We start from the raw sequence: 19018 nt of genomic DNA on the forward strand, positions 1-19018 counted from the left end.
TAATTTTGAAGATTTTACAAGAAATTTAATTTCTGCATTGCTTCCTACAAGATTATGAGGAAAAAGTCACCTTCATTGAAATGCAGTATACTAAACCCTAAATTACTTCTCAGCAAATTTTTGCACAACTATACGTCAGCCCATTTTACAACATGGAGAAAAGCTGATGAGGCAGCTGAAGGCTGTTTAATTTATTGTAGCTTCCACTCAAATGGGAATTACAGAGCCAGTCAAAATTAGAAAAAAATCTGTTAGAAAAACTGCTTTCCTAACCCAAAATTTCAACTGTTTTCATCTTGTTTCAAGGCTGGGTAATGGTTGGAGCCATTCACTACATAAATAATCATACCTGTTTGTTCAGGATACCTTTGCCGTCAGTATCAGCTAGGTCCCAAATCTGAAACATAATCATAATAAAGGGTTCACAGCACTTCAGAGGAAGCTGGCAAGTCCTCCCTCCATTTATAATGAACTTCTGAAGGAAAGTTCATGTTTTAACTTTCATGATAGCACTTAATTGTGATGACAAATTTAAATATTGCAATAATTTCCATGACTGGATAGAAACTATTGGAACTATTGGATAGAACAACTGAAAACACGCTAGGGAAGATCATGTATCCTATAGTACTACTAAGTATTTTAATTTAAACAGGATACTAACTGAAGCAAGAAGAGGGTAATTAAATAAATTTTAAAATTGCCATTAAATACCTTTCCAAGTACCAAATCTGTCAATCCAGACTTTTTCAAGAAAACAGCTGCATCAGAAGCTAATACTCGTCCAGCATTAGCAGAATCGACCTGGGGGAGAAAAAAATCCTCACATCACAAACTGGCTTTTGAATTGATGCCATCTCTTTACACAGGCTCTCATAAAGCTACTGAAGAAGAATGCTCAAGTTAACAGTCACTTTGAGGACAATCTTCTGAACCTAATTTAATTAGCCCCTTCAATCACAGGCTTTTCTTCTTGATGCCATAAAAACATGTGATATTTAAGAACAGAGAATTCCAGGGCTTGATTACATTTCATTGTCCAGCTCTGTATTCATTACTGTTAGGGTCTGAAAAAGAAGGCTCTGCTTTGAAGATACCTTTACCACCACAGCAGAGGGAAATACTCCCTAAAGCGAAACTTATTTACACAGTGAAGAAGTTGGTGATTTTGGCAGAATACCAAGCAGCACGCATTTCTCCCCGGATCAATAAAGAGATCATTAAAATAGAGGGTTATTCAAGTTTTTAACTAAATCTTTTCAAGTGGGAAAAGAAAGAAGGAAAACTTACATCACCAACATGGTGATGTAAGGGCAAGGGAAATAGAGGAAAAGCTGAGAGTCCTTGAGAGCCTAAAGAAAAGGATTCTTAAAAAGGGCACAGTATGGAAAATAGGACTAAGGGTATCTTCAGTCAATTCAGACTGTCAGCCTTACTACACTCCACAGGTAGGGTGATGATGATGACAACTGCACCATTTCCAGTCTCACAGCTCTGTGTTTAAACAAAGGCCGTATTCAATATTGTGTTTGGAACACAAGACCAACTGCCCAAGTTCACAGCTGCAGCACACACAAGGTGCTCAAAGCTAACAGCTTCCCAAGATGGGATTAGAGCTGGCTCCTGAAAGACTGTGGGGAATTTATCATTTGGAAAGAATGCTGCAGCAGTTGTCTGTAGATACTTCTGAAAGGGAACAAAACACTCCGAAATCCCCAAATCGTAATTTAACAGGAAAGTGAAAACATCTATTGTTTTTAACATAACCAGGATGATTTTAATTAGGAGAGGTTTTTTCCTGTAACTGAGGATGCCCTGGTCAGAGCAATAAGGTTGCGAACAGTACAGTCCAGCAGTTAGGCTAATTGAGTTGTGGGAGAGCTGTTCATCTATAGGCACAAAGCTGCCAAGACAGTGCATCAAACCCCCTTTTAAATAGTGGAGTCGACCTTGCATGTAACACAGCAATCTTGGCATCCACTCAGAAAACCTCCAGCCTAGCATTCCTCCTTCAAGAAAGTCACAGAACACCACAGCATCAGCTGTGTTTAGTTTTTAGTTCCCCAAGTCCAAGCCAGAGGAAGGTGACTTTAAGGGATTTAAGCAGGATTCTTACTTAACCCAACACTGACACTAGTTTCTTTTTGTACAATTAATTATCAAACCCTTAGTAACTATTTTTAAAGGGCTGATTTCAATTTCTTTACAAATTACTGAGTCTTGAATGCTGGGGTGGGGTTACTTATGTTTGATTATTGCACTGGATGATTGCTGGTGTTTGTCAGTTATACACCAGCATGGCAGAGCTTTTCCCCTGACGTGTAAGAAGCAGTTTCCACAGCTGCATCAGCCAACAACTCCCTTCTTACAGCCTGTCTCTTGTAGGACCAGAAATTACCAAAAGTTACAAACATATACCTGCTGTGATTAGGGCAGAAGGTTACAGTGAGAAGTGCTTCAGTTCAGGACTCATCAAGAATTCAGCACCGCTTCCCTGCTGCACTGCATGATGTGATTAAGTAATTTCCTAGTGCTTTATGATAGTTATTTAAGTTTATCCTTTAACCTCACCCTGCTTTGAGTCAGTCTATGAAAGGTTAAACAGAAAAAAATTTATTTGAAAGAAAAGAGTGCCTATTGAAAGGTTGAGGTTCCAATCTCATTCTAAGTACAAAGGGCAGGATTTACACCCATTTCACAACACACCTTTTGCCAGATGAATTCCTTTAAGTTTGTGATAGAACTGGAAGTGTACTTAGCATCAGCCCTGTTCCAGGTGATGAATATATTAATATAAAAGCACACTCCACCAGCACCATAAGACAAAGTGGGAAATGTCACTCTGAATTTCTGTTCTGAAAGCTGACATCTCCTTATCTGAGGAATGGAAGAGAAAAGTTCCCTAGTAGAACTGAAAGTCTTCAGACACATTTGAAAGCTCCTCTTTAGGAAAAATCCTTGCAGCAAAGAATTCATCTGAGCAAGTCAGAAAAATAATCCTCTGGAAAACAAATCCACTGGCACCACTTCACTAACAGTAACATCATGTTTAAGGAATCCCTGTTCCTGTACACTACTGAAACCACTGGACAACAAATAGTGCTCTAGTTTCACTAGGCTAGGTATTCCAACAAATGGAACACATTTGTGCTTCAATTCAGTTCCTTTATCCGAGTTTTTTGAGCAACTGCAGTCAGGAGGAAGAGAGAGGCAGATGGCAAAGGTGGTGCCTGACAGAGAGAGTCAGAACTGAGCTAGGATGTGCAGAACCATCAGTTCCCAGCATTTTCTTGTGCCCTTATAATGACATCTCATTATAAGGGACACTCCTAAGGTTTTTAATCCAATGCCTAGAGATAAACACACAGTAGATTTGTCCATCTCAAGGAAAACTTTCTGAGGGTGATACTGTCTCCTTCAGCCACCAGGAGCCATTTGAACTTAGATCAAGGTAAACTCTCTCTTCTTGTTTAGCAATTTCAAACCTGCTGTCCTCCTGCAGTGGAGAAAAATCCCAGGCTGAGACCCTAGAAAAAGAGTATCAATTCTTTAAAATCCAAATGAGGTCTGTTCTTTCAGAATATACATACCTGTCGATAGAATTTCTCATACACAGGATTTGCACTCGATAGCTGTAAAAGAGACACAGAGAGAAAATGAGCCCTGGAGATCCATATTTCAATTTCCCTCTCCCTGGACAAATAAAGATATAAAACACACTCCACTGGTGTTCAAAGAAGCATTAAGGATTTATTCTGTACAATGATGAGGAACTAGGACAGCTCTTCGTGCTGTAACTTTTAGAAGACTGACTTCTTGTTTTGCAGTCATTGACACCACCCCAGATCAGATTTCCCTCAGCTAGGTCACCAGGTGAGCCTGTGTGAAACAGGAACTCTTAGGCAACATTTCCTAGGGGCAAAAGCAGAAACCTGAAACGACTCAGGCTAGGAAGTGCTCTCGAATATTAGAGTACAAAGGAACATAATTTTATTTCACTGTCCACTGCATCATTCTTTAGAATTTAGTGTCATAAGCAACCAGTCTGTAAAATTTTCAGTTACCCAAATTAATCCCTGGATTCAAAACTAAACCCACAGCAACAGTACCACATTAAAATAGAATAATATTCTAACTTTGGGTTTTGTAACTTGAACCCTTGTTGGGGATAACTTCTGCCTTCATTCCACTGCCCTCTACCAGACATTCAAGGCTCACCTAAAGTTAAGCGGACAAGGATAAAACAGCTTCTTTGGAAAAGGTTCTTTATTTTTAAATTATTCTTAGAAACTAAAATAAAATCTAAGACCTGAAACAATGCAAAACCTAATCTCTTGGCCTACACTAAATATCCTTTTTCCCAACAGACTGCCAAGAAATGAAGTGTTAGGGTTACCTCTCTTCCCCAATGTAAAAACAGGCACAAAATCAGATCCTGCTTTCATGAAGTGCATGTTGCCTAAACCAAAGGCATTTATGCAGAGAATAACCCTAGAATTCAGAGTGGGAAAACCCTGTGGGAACAACTGAGCATAATACAAGCTAATTACATAATACTTACTAAAAAAGCCCAGAGCACGTAATTTCAAATATCATCCAAAACCAGAGTCCTTCCCCTTAACAGGAATATGATGTCAAACCCCAGGATTTGCAGACCTTTGTACCAACAGAATCAACTTAGCAATTTCTCTGGATTTAAAATTTAGATGTTAAAAGGGAAATATGGAAACTAACAGCATCATTGATGTTGTCAATCACAATTTTGTAAAAAACTTTACTACAGATTGTATAAATGGTTGACAGCTAAATAACACCACATCCATTTTCCTACAGCAACAGCTGCTCTTTTGGCTGAGTACTCCATGTTCACAGGTGCTGATTATCAGAAAATTATACTATGATAGTAGTAGATGGATACTATGATAGTAGAAGATGTTTGGTAGAAATTAATTTAGAGTGCTCTTGTGCAATTACAGAAAGTGTGCAGCATCACCAGAACGTCCTACAAGACAAATTACAGAGTACAGCTAGAAATAACAGGAGAGCTTCCATTCAGAGCTTGTTCAGCAAGTATACTCCCCCAGAGACTCAGCTTCTGATTTTCTAGCTGGTTGTTTGGTTTGTGTTTGGTGGTTTTTTGGTGGGTTTTGTTGGTGTTGTTGTTTTGGGTTTTTTGGTGTTTGGGGGAAGGGGGCAACTACAGGGACACACAGCTGGTAAGGTTTTATTTGATTACTAGGAGGTAGGAAATACCTCTCCCACAGCCAAACATGAAAAATTACATATGCTGGGAAACCATCATTGGCATTCACTGCAATGCCTACATTTTTATAGCTTAACCTTGCTCTGACTTTGCTCTGGTACCCAAAGACTTTTATTATTTCAGCCATCAACTAAGCATGGAGTTACACATCCCTTAAAATAGCCTGACAAAATATATTCAATTTTGGCAGCCCTCAGATTGCCACAACACCAATACAACAAACCACTTTCAAGCATTTTCTAGCACTCCGCAGCACGCTGTATTTTGTTACCTAAACCTCATATGCTTTATTTACCCTCTCAGATACACTTTGCACAGCAACCTACAGGGGTAGTTCTCCCAAATACTCAAGTATTTGACTTACTAAGTGTTACTTTATGACAATGTAAAAGTCTAGGCACAGGCCAAAATTAAAGCAGTGAGCAGAGAAGCTGAACGGAGCTGGCCAGCGCATCCGCTGGAACCATCGATTCTTGTGCATCATCCCTCTTGCCCAATGTCACCCTTTGTTCAGCCAAATGTCTCCTTATTACAGCCAAACTGATCACTGTCACTCCTGGACAGGAAACATCATGTTGAAGTCCTGCAATGGAAACACTAAGTGCAAATAATCTTTTCATTCAGTACTTAAGAGTATGAGCCAATAACTCTTTGCTTCATTAGTGCTTCCAATATTCATTTTAACATCAGTATGACTGCAGTAACTGGAATTTCCTGTGAATAGAGTAACAGGAGTAAAAAAAGTTTCTCATACTATTTTACTAGCAATAGACTTGTTTTTCCTTCAAAGTTTACCCCACAATAAACCAACAAATGCAAAGATAATCTAGGATATTCTTCTGGGATAAGAAAAAAAATGCGGTTCAAGACCTTTCCAAGTGCTGCCTCAGAATTTACCTGGCAAAATTCTTTTTATGGGATTTGTAACAACCATTTACAGAGTAAATTCAGCTTGTTTTAAATACAAAATATGGGAGGGAGAAAAGGTCAGATTCCACAGCGTATAAAAATAGGAAGACATTATTATGGCTCCATTTCAAAGTTGATCACTTCATAAGGGTAATGTGTGTTGTAGTAATTACAACCTTTGATACAAACCTATGAACGTTAGAATGATAACCTAGGAAATAAAAAACACCTTCAGGGACACCTGTCTTTTTCATCTTCTGTTGTCAATCAATCCCCATGTTTTCATGCCTCTGGCACATTTGCATTTAGGTGTAATAAGATACTATTACCAGTCTGTCCACCACATCCAGCCAAAACCTTCCTTCCAAAAACATTTAAAAACAAACAAAAAAAAGCTGTCCATTGAGAAAAACAAAAGTAATTTTCCCTTCCAACCCCAATGAGATATCAGGGGACAAACAAGCTATTCTATCCTGATTAAAATCCAAAATACCGTATTCTATCACAACACAAAGCTCTAGGACTCATTTTAAGAGTCTCCAAAAGACACAATCTGGCCTTAAATGTTCTTCCTGTAGTTAGCCAGCCAAAAAGCAGGTAAGCTCAAGGCAAGCTGGTTTCCTTACAATGCCATTTCAAAACAACAATCAACTTCTCTCTTTTTCTTCTATTGCTTTATTGTCTTAGCTGAAGTGTTTCAGGGTAAAGCTTTCTACCACTTTCAATTATATAACCAGGAATATCTCCTACAGCAATAACAAATGTAAAGAAAACATTTACTATAAATTTCTATACAATTATTACCAAGTACATAAAAATTGAGCACTTTCTTTCCCCTTGAACAGCTGAAGCAAGCACAAGAACTGCTGTCTCCTCTCTGCAGAGATGTCTGTCACTGAATAATTAGAAATGGTTCCATTTAATTTTCAAATTGCTACAGAAAATCTCCACCATCTTCTAATCAGTACTGAACAAAGCCTGTGCAAAATGAAAGAGTAGCTGCACTGCCTTTTTAGAGGCAGCTTCTCCCTAACATGGTGGATGCAATACCAACCAAAAAAACTAGGTTCTATCTGCTTTAGGAGCAGTCAGTCCCCTCTATATGCAGGTTAAAATACACACATGGATGCTCTGGTTTCTTCATCTGCAGGACAGAAAGAGGAACAAGAGGTTCCTCATTCCACTAGAAATTACAGACTCTGATCTTTATTTAACAATTTTGCGGATTTCTTAAAAAAAAAAAAAAAAAACAACAAAAACACCAGAAGTTTGCCAGAGACCTCAAGATCTCTGGCTCTAGATTATACATAATATGTGCATTACTGTGAGGGTATCATTCCTACTGAAGTATTTGGATCCTGTGTGTTCCAGTACCAAGACCTTAATCCTGGCAATGTGTGCACGAGACAGGAATCCATCCAGCTCAGCCTCGGTGTAATACTCCATGTTTCCCTTCAACAACATAGCACAGCACTCTCAACTCTGCAACACAATACTCAAGTCTAAAATGAGACTTGCAGCTAATTAGGATACAAATTGATATTACATGATTTTGTCTTGTTTACCAAAGCAGCTCGTAACTACTTCAAGACAATTACCACATTTCTCACAAAAAGCATTTCATCAGGAAGACAAACACAAAGTTATCTTCCTTTTCCTCCTGTGTACTTTACAGTGCTTCCCTGAGCCATGAGCTTCCCCTTCAATCACAGCCAGTTTTTCAGAATAAACCACAAGTTCAATTTTCAAGAGCAACTAGAAGGTACTGAATGTGAACCCACCTTTCAAGAAACACCTCTGCCCCATTCTCAACATCCATTTTCCACATCTTCAGTTCTCTGTTCTTCCTCTCCTAAATTCCCCGTATGAAATTGGTCTGATAAGCAACCATCCTTGGAAGGTCAAAACATACAACCCCTTATACTGGTTATAGCTTAATTTGACTTCTCCAACAACAGATGACAATCTGTGAGATCAGTCAGTTCCTTCTCAGAGCTGTTCTTTGCTTGTTTCCAAACTAAAGGCAATCACAACAAAACACTCCCGTGGTAGAAGTTCCCTTAGAAGCTCCACATTAAATTCACAGTCATGCTCAGACCGTAACACTCACTGAGCAAACGCAAGTGGCAACAAGATGTTGCAGAATGGGTTCAAAATGGGGAGATAAAACATACTTCAGATACTCACTATTAAAGGGAAAGAGGAGGGGGAGATAATCACCTTAGTTTGCAACCCCTGTTCAAGTATACTTGGTGTAATAAATTTCACTACAGCTACGCAGTCCTGAAGTATTTTTACTAATCAGTGAAAAGAATACGGTTAGCACAGAAAAGTTTCAAATTACTGAAATTACAGCTCTGATATTCAAATAAAGGACATGCAGCCCTCTCAGACATTGCAGCTGCAAAGTCATCTGAAAATACCCTCATCTCAGTTGGAAATACCCAACGTCCCAGCCATGCTAAAGCAGTGTCAAACCAAACACAGGAAGGGGAACAGAAAATCGAACCCAATAGTGAGTTTGAGCGCAGGTTCATGTGCCTCCTGCTCTCTGCAAGTGACCTAGAGCAGATCTTGGTGATCTGCACAACTTTACTGCTGCTGTCAGTAACGATCTTGGTGCAGCCACCACTGCACTCCCCACCCCCACACCCTCATTTTCACTTCCTCATGCTCTTCAATAGATTCTGAACACTTCAACACTTGTGAGGACTTTTTATAACCCAAAAATTCCACATGTTAGAGCCTATGTTGAAAAGAATTATCTTCAGGCTTGCTTGACTTCCTATGATTATTCTTATGCAGCACAAGAAGAAAAAACAAACAAGCCAAAAAAAGAAATCCCCACACAAATGGTCAACACACAGAAACATCTCCCTCAGTTTAACCACTGTTGTAAGCTGCAGCCACAATGGTTTTAAGGATACTGGCATTTTTTCTGCTTCTGTCAACATTATCACATTTGTATTTAGTCCCCCATCCATGTGACCAAAAAAGTAAAGAAATTCTACAATGAAAGGATTACACAGCCTGTAAGCAATAATGTCTTGCTGTAGAACACACCAGAGCTGACACCCCACTCCTCTCCCCAAATCAAGAGACAGAGAAGCTCTGCGAAAAAACTTCTTTCCCTTCAGTAAGGAGATGTTTAAAGCTTTTTCATTTACTTGAAGACTATTAAGAGACTCAGACAATGCTAACTTAGCCATTTTAATATAAAGCAAGCTTTCACAAAAGTACTATACTTCATAACTCTATACCTTTAGACGCTTAAAGACACATTTGTTTTCTCCACATATTTGCTCACCTTTTCACTGAACTTCTCCTTCTTTCCTTGAAATGGTTGATATTCTCAAAAGCAAACTAGGTCAGTAACTGCAAACTTGTGCAGCCCTGCTGCCAGCTTTTTAAGTTTACTTCCAAGTGCTTAAGCAATTCATTTAGCTCATTTACCTGCTTTGCTTTCTGTAAATGTCACAACTGGCTATCAGATTGAAGCATCCCAAGCCAGGAGGGTGAACCAAAAGGCCCACCTCAGCCTTATGTCAGGTAGGAATGGAAATCTCTCATCTCACTGCTAAATGAAATTAAAAAGTATCAAAAAGTGTTGCTCATTAGCTATCACAGCTCTAGGGAGTAAGACATGATCCTAACTGTATAGAATACCCTGGGTGAAGCGATTCCACTACTGTCAGAAAAAAATGCGAGCAACAAGGATTGAGGTGAAGTGAGATGACACGAGACAGTGCCAGTCTCTCCAAGTTTTAGGGCCATCACCTGCACAGCTCTTCACTATAGGGCACCTGTGTGGGCACTTTGTGACAACAATGTCCCCACACCACGGGGCCCACCAAAACCAAGGTAAAACGATACTGCAAGCAGTATCTGCAGAGACAGGTTTCTGCTAAACCAAGGAATTCGTCTGTCCCTCCCAGGGCCACCTGCCCATGGTCTCGCTGCCCCGGAGAACCCTACGATGCCGGGTGTGCCCGCGGGGCTGGCACCGGGCACGGACACCTTAACCCGGCGCTATCGCCTTTCAGCCCCTCTGCGAACACTCCCCGAGTCCGCCCGCCCTCGGCGTTCCCGGGACGGGGTTCGCCGGGCTCCAGCCCGGAGCCCCGAGTCCTACAGAGACAAAAGACGGTCCGTGACCGCCGGCGGCGCAGCCCCGCGCCCCGCCCGCCCAGGGCCGCTCCCCGGCCGGGTCTCCCCAGCGCCGGGCAGAGGCACCTGACGGCCGGGCGGGACCCGTTCCCTGCCCGCGGCACCCCCGGGGCGCGGCGCCGGGCTGCCCACCTGCCTCCCCTCGCTGCCGTTCTCCCTCCCTTCCTCCCTCCCGCAGACACGGACACACCCCCGCCCCGCCGCCACCTGACAGCGGCGGGGCAGCGCTGCGGGGCGGCGGCGGCCGCACAAAGCGCGGGCCCCGGGCAGCCCCGCGGCGCCCGGCCGTGCCTGCGGCGGGAGCGGGCGGCGGCGGCGCGGCGGCCGGGCCGGGCGCGCAGCCCCTTACCTGTGCCAGGGAGAGGCGCGCGGCCATGCTGTTCCATGCCCCCGGCCGGGCCGCAGGAAGGACGCGCCGGGCCCCGCCACTCGCCGCACAACTTCGGCAACTTCCCCAGCCGGCCCCGGGCAAATCCCGGCACCGGATCCGCGCCCGCCCGCCGGACGGAGCCGGAGCCTCCCCCGCCGCCACACGGCAGCGCAGCCGCGCGCAAAACCGGGCGCGGATTGCCGGAGCCGGAGCCCGGTCGAGGCAGCTGCAGCGAAAACCCGGAGCCGGAGTCCTTGGCCTGACGCGGCGACCGACATCCCCCACTGCCAGCTCCTGGCCTCTCCCTCACCTTCGCTGTTTGCCCTGCTCCTGCTGGAGATGCTTCCAGCATGGTGAATGGCTGCAGTTCTCCAGTCCAGTCATGACACGGGTGGGAGAAGTTCCAAAACAGGAGGTGAAGCAGGTCTGGGCTCAGTTGCAACAGAATTGGGCACAAGGCCCAGGAGGAAGCAGCGCGTGAGCCCAGCAGGATGTCCTGACCCGAGGCATCCTCACAGCGGTGAGGAGCAGCCCTGGGCTCGGTCTCCTGCTTCCCTCCACTCACAGGAAATCAGATGCCTGTCCAGGCAACTCATGGTTGTACACATCCTTCTGTCTCCCTCCTTGTACTCAGGGCAACAGTGGCTCTTCTGGGGCAGGTAACCAGAAGAAAGGGATGAGCAAGCCTTATGGCAGGAGAAACTGTGAGACATTACAGGCAACAACACACAAAGGAGCAAGCTGGAGCGGGGAGTAAACTGCACCACATTCTCCAAACCCATGGGAAACAATTGTGTACAGACAGGCTGAAAACAATACTTGTGTCACCACTCATTCTCCCGCTCCTCCTGAACCTGCTCACCTCCTCCCACTGGCTTGTTTCCACTCCTGCTCTGAGCTCTGCACTACCTCAGCACACGTAAGTCACCGAGGGCCTAGAGAAAACGTTTCTATTTTTATACTTTACCCCAAGGTGGTTTAGGCACACATTTAAACTTGAAATATGCATTTGAACCAATAAGAGGAAATTAGCTGAAGTCATACTTGATTACTGGAAAGCTTCCCCTACATGCTTTGTTTTCTTTATCTGTTCGTAATTCTCTACCCCTCTGCATTGTTTTTGTCCTCCTCAGCTCAGTTGTGTGCTCATGCCCCACCTCTGCATCCTGTCATTCCTCAGCTGGCAGTCATCCTGAGCTGCTAGTGCTCATCATCTGTCATGAAACGTGGGATCCCTCCTTCCCACCTATTCCTTAATAAAGGTTTTATAGAAGCTCTGCTTTACCAACCTGTTTCTCAGCAAGAAAAAGAAAATATGGAGGGGAAGAATATAAAAAGCAAACAGAATAAATATAAAAATATTCACACCATTCACATGCTCACTGTCACTTCTCTACTCCACCTCACACTTCTCTCAAAAGCAAAATCCCTAGAAAACAGCACAGACTTTATATTTCTAGGTTTTTCTATTTCTAGATTTATCTTTATATTTCTAGATCTCTTTCTTCTTTGAATAAAATTGGAATTCTATCCCAGAATAATTAATACCTGGAAATTAAACCAGAAGATTGCAAAGCTACAGCTGTGTCTCCTGGAGAGAGCAGTATTTTTGGGAGGGGGCCCCTTGGTGGGCATTTGGAGAGCCTGGGTTTCTGAGCAGCCATGAGCTCGTGTGGGTGCCCTTTGCTCTGTCAGTTGTTTCCTTCATCTCTCAGTCTTGCAGCTTGGCAGGGACTGGTGGCCTCTCAGGAGAGAGGTTACACCCAGGCTGATGTGTTCTCACTGCAAAGAGAAGGAAAATGCAAAACAGGGACCTGGGATCTGGCTCTGGAGTTGGAGGCTTGATGCTGAGAGCTGCTGTGAGCAGGATTTTGTGGGCAGGCTATCTGGCTCAGCAGTGTTCTTGCTGCTGTTCCCTTTCTCTCCTGGGTGTTGCATCAAGTATTTCCTACCAGGTCCAGGAAGAGACCCAGAGCTGCAGCAAGGCTCTGGAATAAGGGTGCTGGGTCAAGGGACTTGTGCCGGTCAGCCAGCAGAGCTGTGTCACCCCAGAGCACAGTTAAAAGCCCCAAGTCCCCTCAGAGCAGAACACTTGTCCAGTAGGGAGGTATGCTCCAGCCAAGACCACTCCTGAAGGCCTGACCTTCCTGAGCCTTTGTGTTGGAAAATAAACACAACAGACCCCCCATTTTACTCCCTCAAACTGTGAAGTGCACAGCAGTCCACATCCAGAGAACCTTTCCACAGTGTTCTCCAAAGCTGCTGTGGCAGACTCCAAGTTGCACCTGCAGCTCAGGAACAAGCAAGCAGTGCCAGGTACGTGGTTATGTACCTTCACCCTGGCTCTGCACACTCAGTCATCAGGCATGACCACTGTGTCCACAGTCAGAGGACAAGAATCCCTCAAGGTAACCACTGTGGCCTCTACAAATTAAAATAATAATGAGTTTCATATAATCAACACTGAATTAGTGTGGTCACGTAGATCTGTGCTGTTGTTGATCATTCTGTGCATCTCACAGACAAATTGTCCTGGATGCCTCCAACCACCTGAGTTAAAACAACCAGCTCAGAGCCTCAGACATCTCTATAACAATCACAACAGCACTTGTCAGTCTGCTGATGGTGAATGATTGTACTGCAGAATTTCACAAATCTAGAATGACAGCTCCCAGAAGAAAAACAGTTCTCTGCTTCTCAGCTGGAATTGAGATGTCATCACCTGACATTGGATCACAAAACTGGACTTCATACTTACTTTCAGCCAAGAGAAAAATCACAGCTACTAAAATTTACTCAAAGCTGTTGGCAGGTTTGTAAAACAATGCCCTCCAATGACCTTCTTGGCTTAGCCATGAGCAGCTCACCAGGGCTTGGCTAGTGTGGAAGAGCTCCTGAAATCTGGAACTGAGGGATTTTCTAAATGTACTTCTCCTCTTATTTCCTCCTCAGTGAAAACCCCATTCTTCTGCCTCTCCCTTTGCTGATCCCATGAATCTTGACATTTTCCAATATCTTCTGTGAATTGTGTTAGGAGTGGTAGGATTCTGTGCTGGGTTTTCAGGAAAGCTTGTTAAGAACATAAGAAAGACAAAAGATCAATGAACTGCAAGAACTTTAACAGTTTCATTTTGTATCTTTTTGTATTTAACATGAATTCTCCTGCAGGAAATGTTTATTTGTAATCTGCTCTGTAAGAACTGCTATATGACTTTTTGTTGCAAGATCCTCTACTACAGTGCACTTTATGCCCAAAGGACATGGAAAATAGTATTAGCATGCTTTTATTTGTAAGTGTAATAGGATTTTCTATGATTCTGGCATTTTGACAAATAGGTACAAGATCTTAGTGTTCTTTATTGTTTCTTTAAAAGTACAATGCACAAGGTTCTGTCTACACTGGACAAACAAGGGACTGCTAAGAAATCAAAACTAGCCAAATGGCTGGTGAAGACTGGGTCTTGCAGCAGTGCAGTGAGCACAGCAGCAGCACAACCATTTTTGTGCAAATCCCCACTGGGAAACACTGTGAAAGAGTATAGAGTGACTTGCTCTGATACAGCTGAATTTGAAAATGTGCAAGATAGCACAGAAAGGCTCTCCACCAGTCAGAGTCAAACACTAATGACCTCTGTTTTATAGATCTCCAAATATGATTGTTAGTAAAGCTGGTAACATTTTAATCATATCCACTGGTCTCCCCAGAAATAACATCTTAAGTGTCCATCTCTTCCTTTCCTAGAGCTTTGTTTACCCTATGGATCAGCACACAGGAAGCCCGAGACAGCACGCAGGCATTAGTGTGACTTGTTCTGCTCGTTCTAGGAAAGGTGTTACTACAGCTCATGAGCACTCCGGAGGCTGAGAGAGGAATGACTCAGTCCTGCCTCCTGCATTCCTGAGCAGGAAATGAGGTACCCAGCTCTCTGGAATTCCAGTGCAAAGCAGAGCAATAGCTGCAGCATTGCTTATACAGAACCAAGGATTTAAAAGTAAGAAGGATTAATCCCCTTTGAGTTTTACAGAACAAAAGGAAACATATGCATCAACACACAAAATCCTGGCCAGAAAAAGGAATCACTGTTCTATGATCAAAGACTGTAATGCAAGGGAATCTGCCCACAGGCAAACAGACATTGCACAGGTTTCAGAGAGCCAAGCAACACCCGTGCTCCTGGTACAGAACAGCATTTCCCACACCCAGGCTACTGAAAGATCCCTCCTGAGAAATAAGGAAGATCATCACACAAACTTTGACAACCTTTGGACTGAGGGGACCTTTTATCAGAAATCTCAGAGTACTTTCCAGGACTAGTGACAAAAGCTGGTTTAGGAAGTTACGACTGCAGGTGTGCCTTTATCTAGAAATCCACCCCAGGATATGCTTTGTGTGCTCTTTATGTTTTATGCAGCTGCAAGTTTTCTAGACAAAGGGTTACAGATAGGCTGCTATGTTTTAAGGCCACAAGAGAACACTGCAATTATCTAACCAGACTCCAACAGACCTTCTGTAGAGATCTGTTAATTTCTGGGTTTCTTCTACATAAAACATGCAATCTATGAGTCCTATAGTGTATCCTCAAGGAGGATGTCTAGTTACTGGAGTATGTACATTGATCTTTATGAAAACTGCATAGGAATCATCTGCTAATTCATCTTGCGCTGTGCTCTTGGCTTCTTGAGCTGGTTTGCACACTTTCAAAGTTATAGCAGCTTTGAAAGTATTTCAAAGTGGGTTGTGGGATGATCAAATTTATTCAAATCTGTAGCAGTATTAAAGAAACACAAACTAGGATATTAAGGTAACTGCATATTTCTTCATCTCTAAAGTGTTTTCTGTTCAGATGTTCAGAAGTATTTGAATATATCTGAATTTAACTCCATCTGGCAGAAACAGAGTACTGTATGGAATCATTGTACTTCTTTGTTTTGCAAAATGATGTCATCTATATTGCCAGTATTCAGAAAAGCAAAGGATAAAATTATTTTTGAACTGTAGTAATTAGAAAGAACAATCTTGAATTTTTATTAAGTGAATGGTAAAATCGAAAATAACCTAAATAGGGCTTGAGTGAGTCTCTTTAATCATATCTGATGGAAGAGTTGGCAAATCTGAAATGCAGCAGTACAGATTAAGACTGTAAGCATATTTTCTTAAACTAATTTATATTAGCTGGTTTCATGGGGCTACACCTCATGTTGTAAAAGAATAAGAGAAAATGTAGATATATATACGAGAGGTCAGCTTGACCTCTAGATAATTAGCTGATTGACAGCACAATGACATTTTTCATTCAAGACCATATTTGAAACCCAGAAAAATCTTCAATAGGCATTAATTTGACATGTCCAGCTAATGTAGCAGTTGGAGATTTCGCTGTTCCTTGAACAGCTTGATACATCTTCTGAAATAGAACAAGCAATAGCACTGCTGAAACAGCATCAGTCTTCATTATAAATTAAACACATCGATATTGTACTGTGTAGTGTATATTAAACCAAAATGAGGATTGAAAACTAATATGTTTACAAAGTAGCAGGCAGAAGAGTTCTTACCAACAGTTTCTTCTGTTCCCTGTTTCCTTAGGCATGTTGTCTATACTATAAATCCAGGGAACACACTGCTCACCTTTCTGAAACAATTAAAAGATGATTATGTTTTAAGAAAATAAAAAATATTAAAAATATAATCTACACAATGAATTCCCAACTTTCCCCTAACCTAGAATTAGTTTACTCTGCCCTTCACAAAGATGATTAATTAATTTCAGAATTATAAGATACATGAAGTAATTAGATAAAAGAGCACTTGGTATTTTTCCTCTTATTAAATGATTTGTCTTTAAGACAAACTCATGACTGTTAATGGTAAAAGGCCATTTTTATGGCATTACTGTAACTCTTGATACTAGCAAGTGTTTCTTTTTGAGATTTCCTTACTTGTCCTCCTGATTATTTTCATCTTCTTATCTATTCTTACATTCTCCACTTTCATTTTCTTCTGGTCTTAATTACAACCATAACAATGTCAAAATGGTTCAGAAAGTATTTAACAAAATAACAGCAATGCAATAACATTGGTCATAAGACAAAAAATAACTTCCACAAATCACCGTAACCTATTACAGCAAGTAACAGTCGTCAAGCTGAGAAATTCAGGTACCAACATTTAAATAATATTTTTAAATTCATCCTTATTCAGGACAACACAATATTCTTATTTAATTTTACACTAGCAGTTAAAACTTCTCTAAATGTAAATCATGTTCCACTTGCTTCCAGCAATGAAGTCTCTCATGTATGGGAACTGCAGTGACAGAACAGAGATCTCAGCTGGGTTAAGGTACTGAGTGCCAAAGGTTCAGTGAGATGAGTCAAAAGCCTCAACAACAGTGGAAAATCAATCATATTTGAAAAGGTGTGAATGATTTAGCCCTCAGAGTAGGCAAGGACAGAGATGATTTGACCGTTTTAGTTAACCTCAATCAAGTGACATTTAAAACATGGTGGTTTTGCTGCTATGGAAAAGCTCACAAATTATCGTGAGCAAGCAAGAGCAAAGCATTACTTTCCTACATCTGTATCAGTGCTGAGAGCTGTAAAGGAGCCTGCAGGTTGCACTCTGAGAGCTATCAAACACCAAATTGCAGTGCCCTTTCTGCAGGCAGAAGGAATTTCCACAGATGCTCCTTCAGCTGCACTTCCCCTTCTCAAAAGCACAATCCTGCTGTATGTCCATAAAAGAGAAACCACCATGTGAGATTTTTTTTTTATTTACAGCCCTCTAGCAGAGAATGGAATCTGTTCTGTTACTTGGCCAACTATTGCACAACATCAGCAGACAAAATGTTCCTCTGAGTGCAACACATATAATCCCACTGGTGTCAACACATAAGACTAAGGAACTTCTCTTTGTATTTTGGACTCCTGAATAATTGACATGTAATTATATTTTATATTCTTCTAAATCATGTTGGTACTATCAATAATAGAGTATAACTTGACTCATGAGATAGTACCAAAAATATTAGCCTTTATGAAAAATGTTTTAAACACATAATAAATATCATTGCTAAGTATTAAAGACTGAATATTCTCTTATTGCTGTAAAGTACAAGAACAGTAAAGAGTTCATAATTCAAAATATGTTCTCATTTGATTGTACAGACAATGAAACTAAAATATGAAATATCCTTAAATGCGACCAAGTTATTTGCTTAATGACTGATTTGTTTACTGGTTTGTTTGGTTGGTTGACTTTGTTTGGGTTTTTTATTAAGATTAAGTTGCAGAAGTAATGCAGCAGTGATTCAGCTTAATGGAATTGTTGAGGTGTGCATGTGACTGATTAGATGCAAAAGGGCATTAATGGACTTTGAACTCCATCAGCTGACAAGGACTTGCTTTCCTCTGTGCCACTTTATGTTCCTGTCCTGTTGTCTGTAATAAAAGGTATCTCACCTGTTGAACAGGCAAAACTAATACAGCTATAAACAGATATAGCTATGCAACAATTACAAAGTGAAAGTTTGGTGACCATTCATAAAACAATGTTTCTTTAAATTACTTTTAGTAGCATTTAAAGCAGCTGTGGTAAATAATTCCAGTGTAATCATCACTATGACTTTGAAAAATACATTATGGATTCAGTAGCTTCACAACAGTTTTTCAATCAAACTCCCTCTCTTTGCAAATAAAATTCCATTTAAATATATTCTAGTTTTTAAAATGCACTGCAGAATCTGAAAGACTGTCAACTCCCATTGTTTTTGGTAATACTATTTTAAATGAGATTCACAAAATATGAGAAGAAATTGAAGAAAGTTATTTATAAATATCTACATCAGATTACCAAAATTATTGATGATGATGCACAAGCATCAAACCACCAAGATTTTTCAGATCCCTATATCAATTTAATTTATTGAATCAGTTCAATGGCAAACAAATTTGACCTTCTCTAGAAGGACAATCTGCCATCCCCCCACCCCCCCAGGTACTCACAAGACAAATATATATCAGGTATAAAAGTGACACAAAGAACACTGAGGTCCAAAGGAGAAAAGTATCAAGGTTTTAGGTATAAAACAGAGGCAGAAGCTATGTAAGGCAGGTAAGGTCAGATAGGTGGGTGAGTTTTGCAGAAATAGAAGACGTATTCTTCTTGAAAAAAATCTCCATGATTCAAAAGACATTCAAATTACATCCAAAACTGAGACAGTTTTCTTGATTGTCAGTCTCTTTCTGTTTAGTGAAGAATTTGTTCCTGTTGAAATCAAGTTTACTGTAATGTTTTTCCTTACAGAAAT

At 41.4% G+C, this 19018-nt stretch overlaps 1 protein-coding gene across 10 annotated transcripts in view; it reads right to left on the reverse strand.

Annotated features, from left to right (window-relative positions):
• Positions 1–19018, reverse strand: part of EPS15 (epidermal growth factor receptor pathway substrate 15) — a 67013-nt gene that overhangs the window by 35371 nt on the left and 12624 nt on the right. For 3 of the 10 annotated variants that reach the window (XM_068198723.1, XM_068198713.1, XM_068198722.1), the window contains exons 1-4: positions 12258–12359; positions 3591–3632; positions 715–804; positions 350–397 (exon numbers count right to left, since the gene is read on the reverse strand). In XM_068198723.1, coding sequence (XP_068054824.1) covers positions 350–397; positions 715–804; positions 3591–3632; positions 12258–12344 — 267 coding nt within the window. In that variant the 5' untranslated portion in view covers positions 12345–12359. Of the gene's footprint in view, positions 1–349; positions 398–714; positions 805–3590; positions 3633–6976; positions 7001–10688; positions 10845–11019; positions 11077–12257; positions 12360–19018 lie in introns of those variants that run through there. The other 7 variants (XM_068198715.1, XM_068198717.1, XM_068198714.1 and 4 more) reach the window with 5 other exon arrangements.

The sequence above is a fragment of the Anomalospiza imberbis genome, chromosome 9 (assembly GCF_031753505.1).
Source record: "Anomalospiza imberbis isolate Cuckoo-Finch-1a 21T00152 chromosome 9, ASM3175350v1, whole genome shotgun sequence".
NCBI classification, from domain to species: domain Eukaryota; kingdom Metazoa; phylum Chordata; class Aves; order Passeriformes; family Viduidae; genus Anomalospiza; species Anomalospiza imberbis.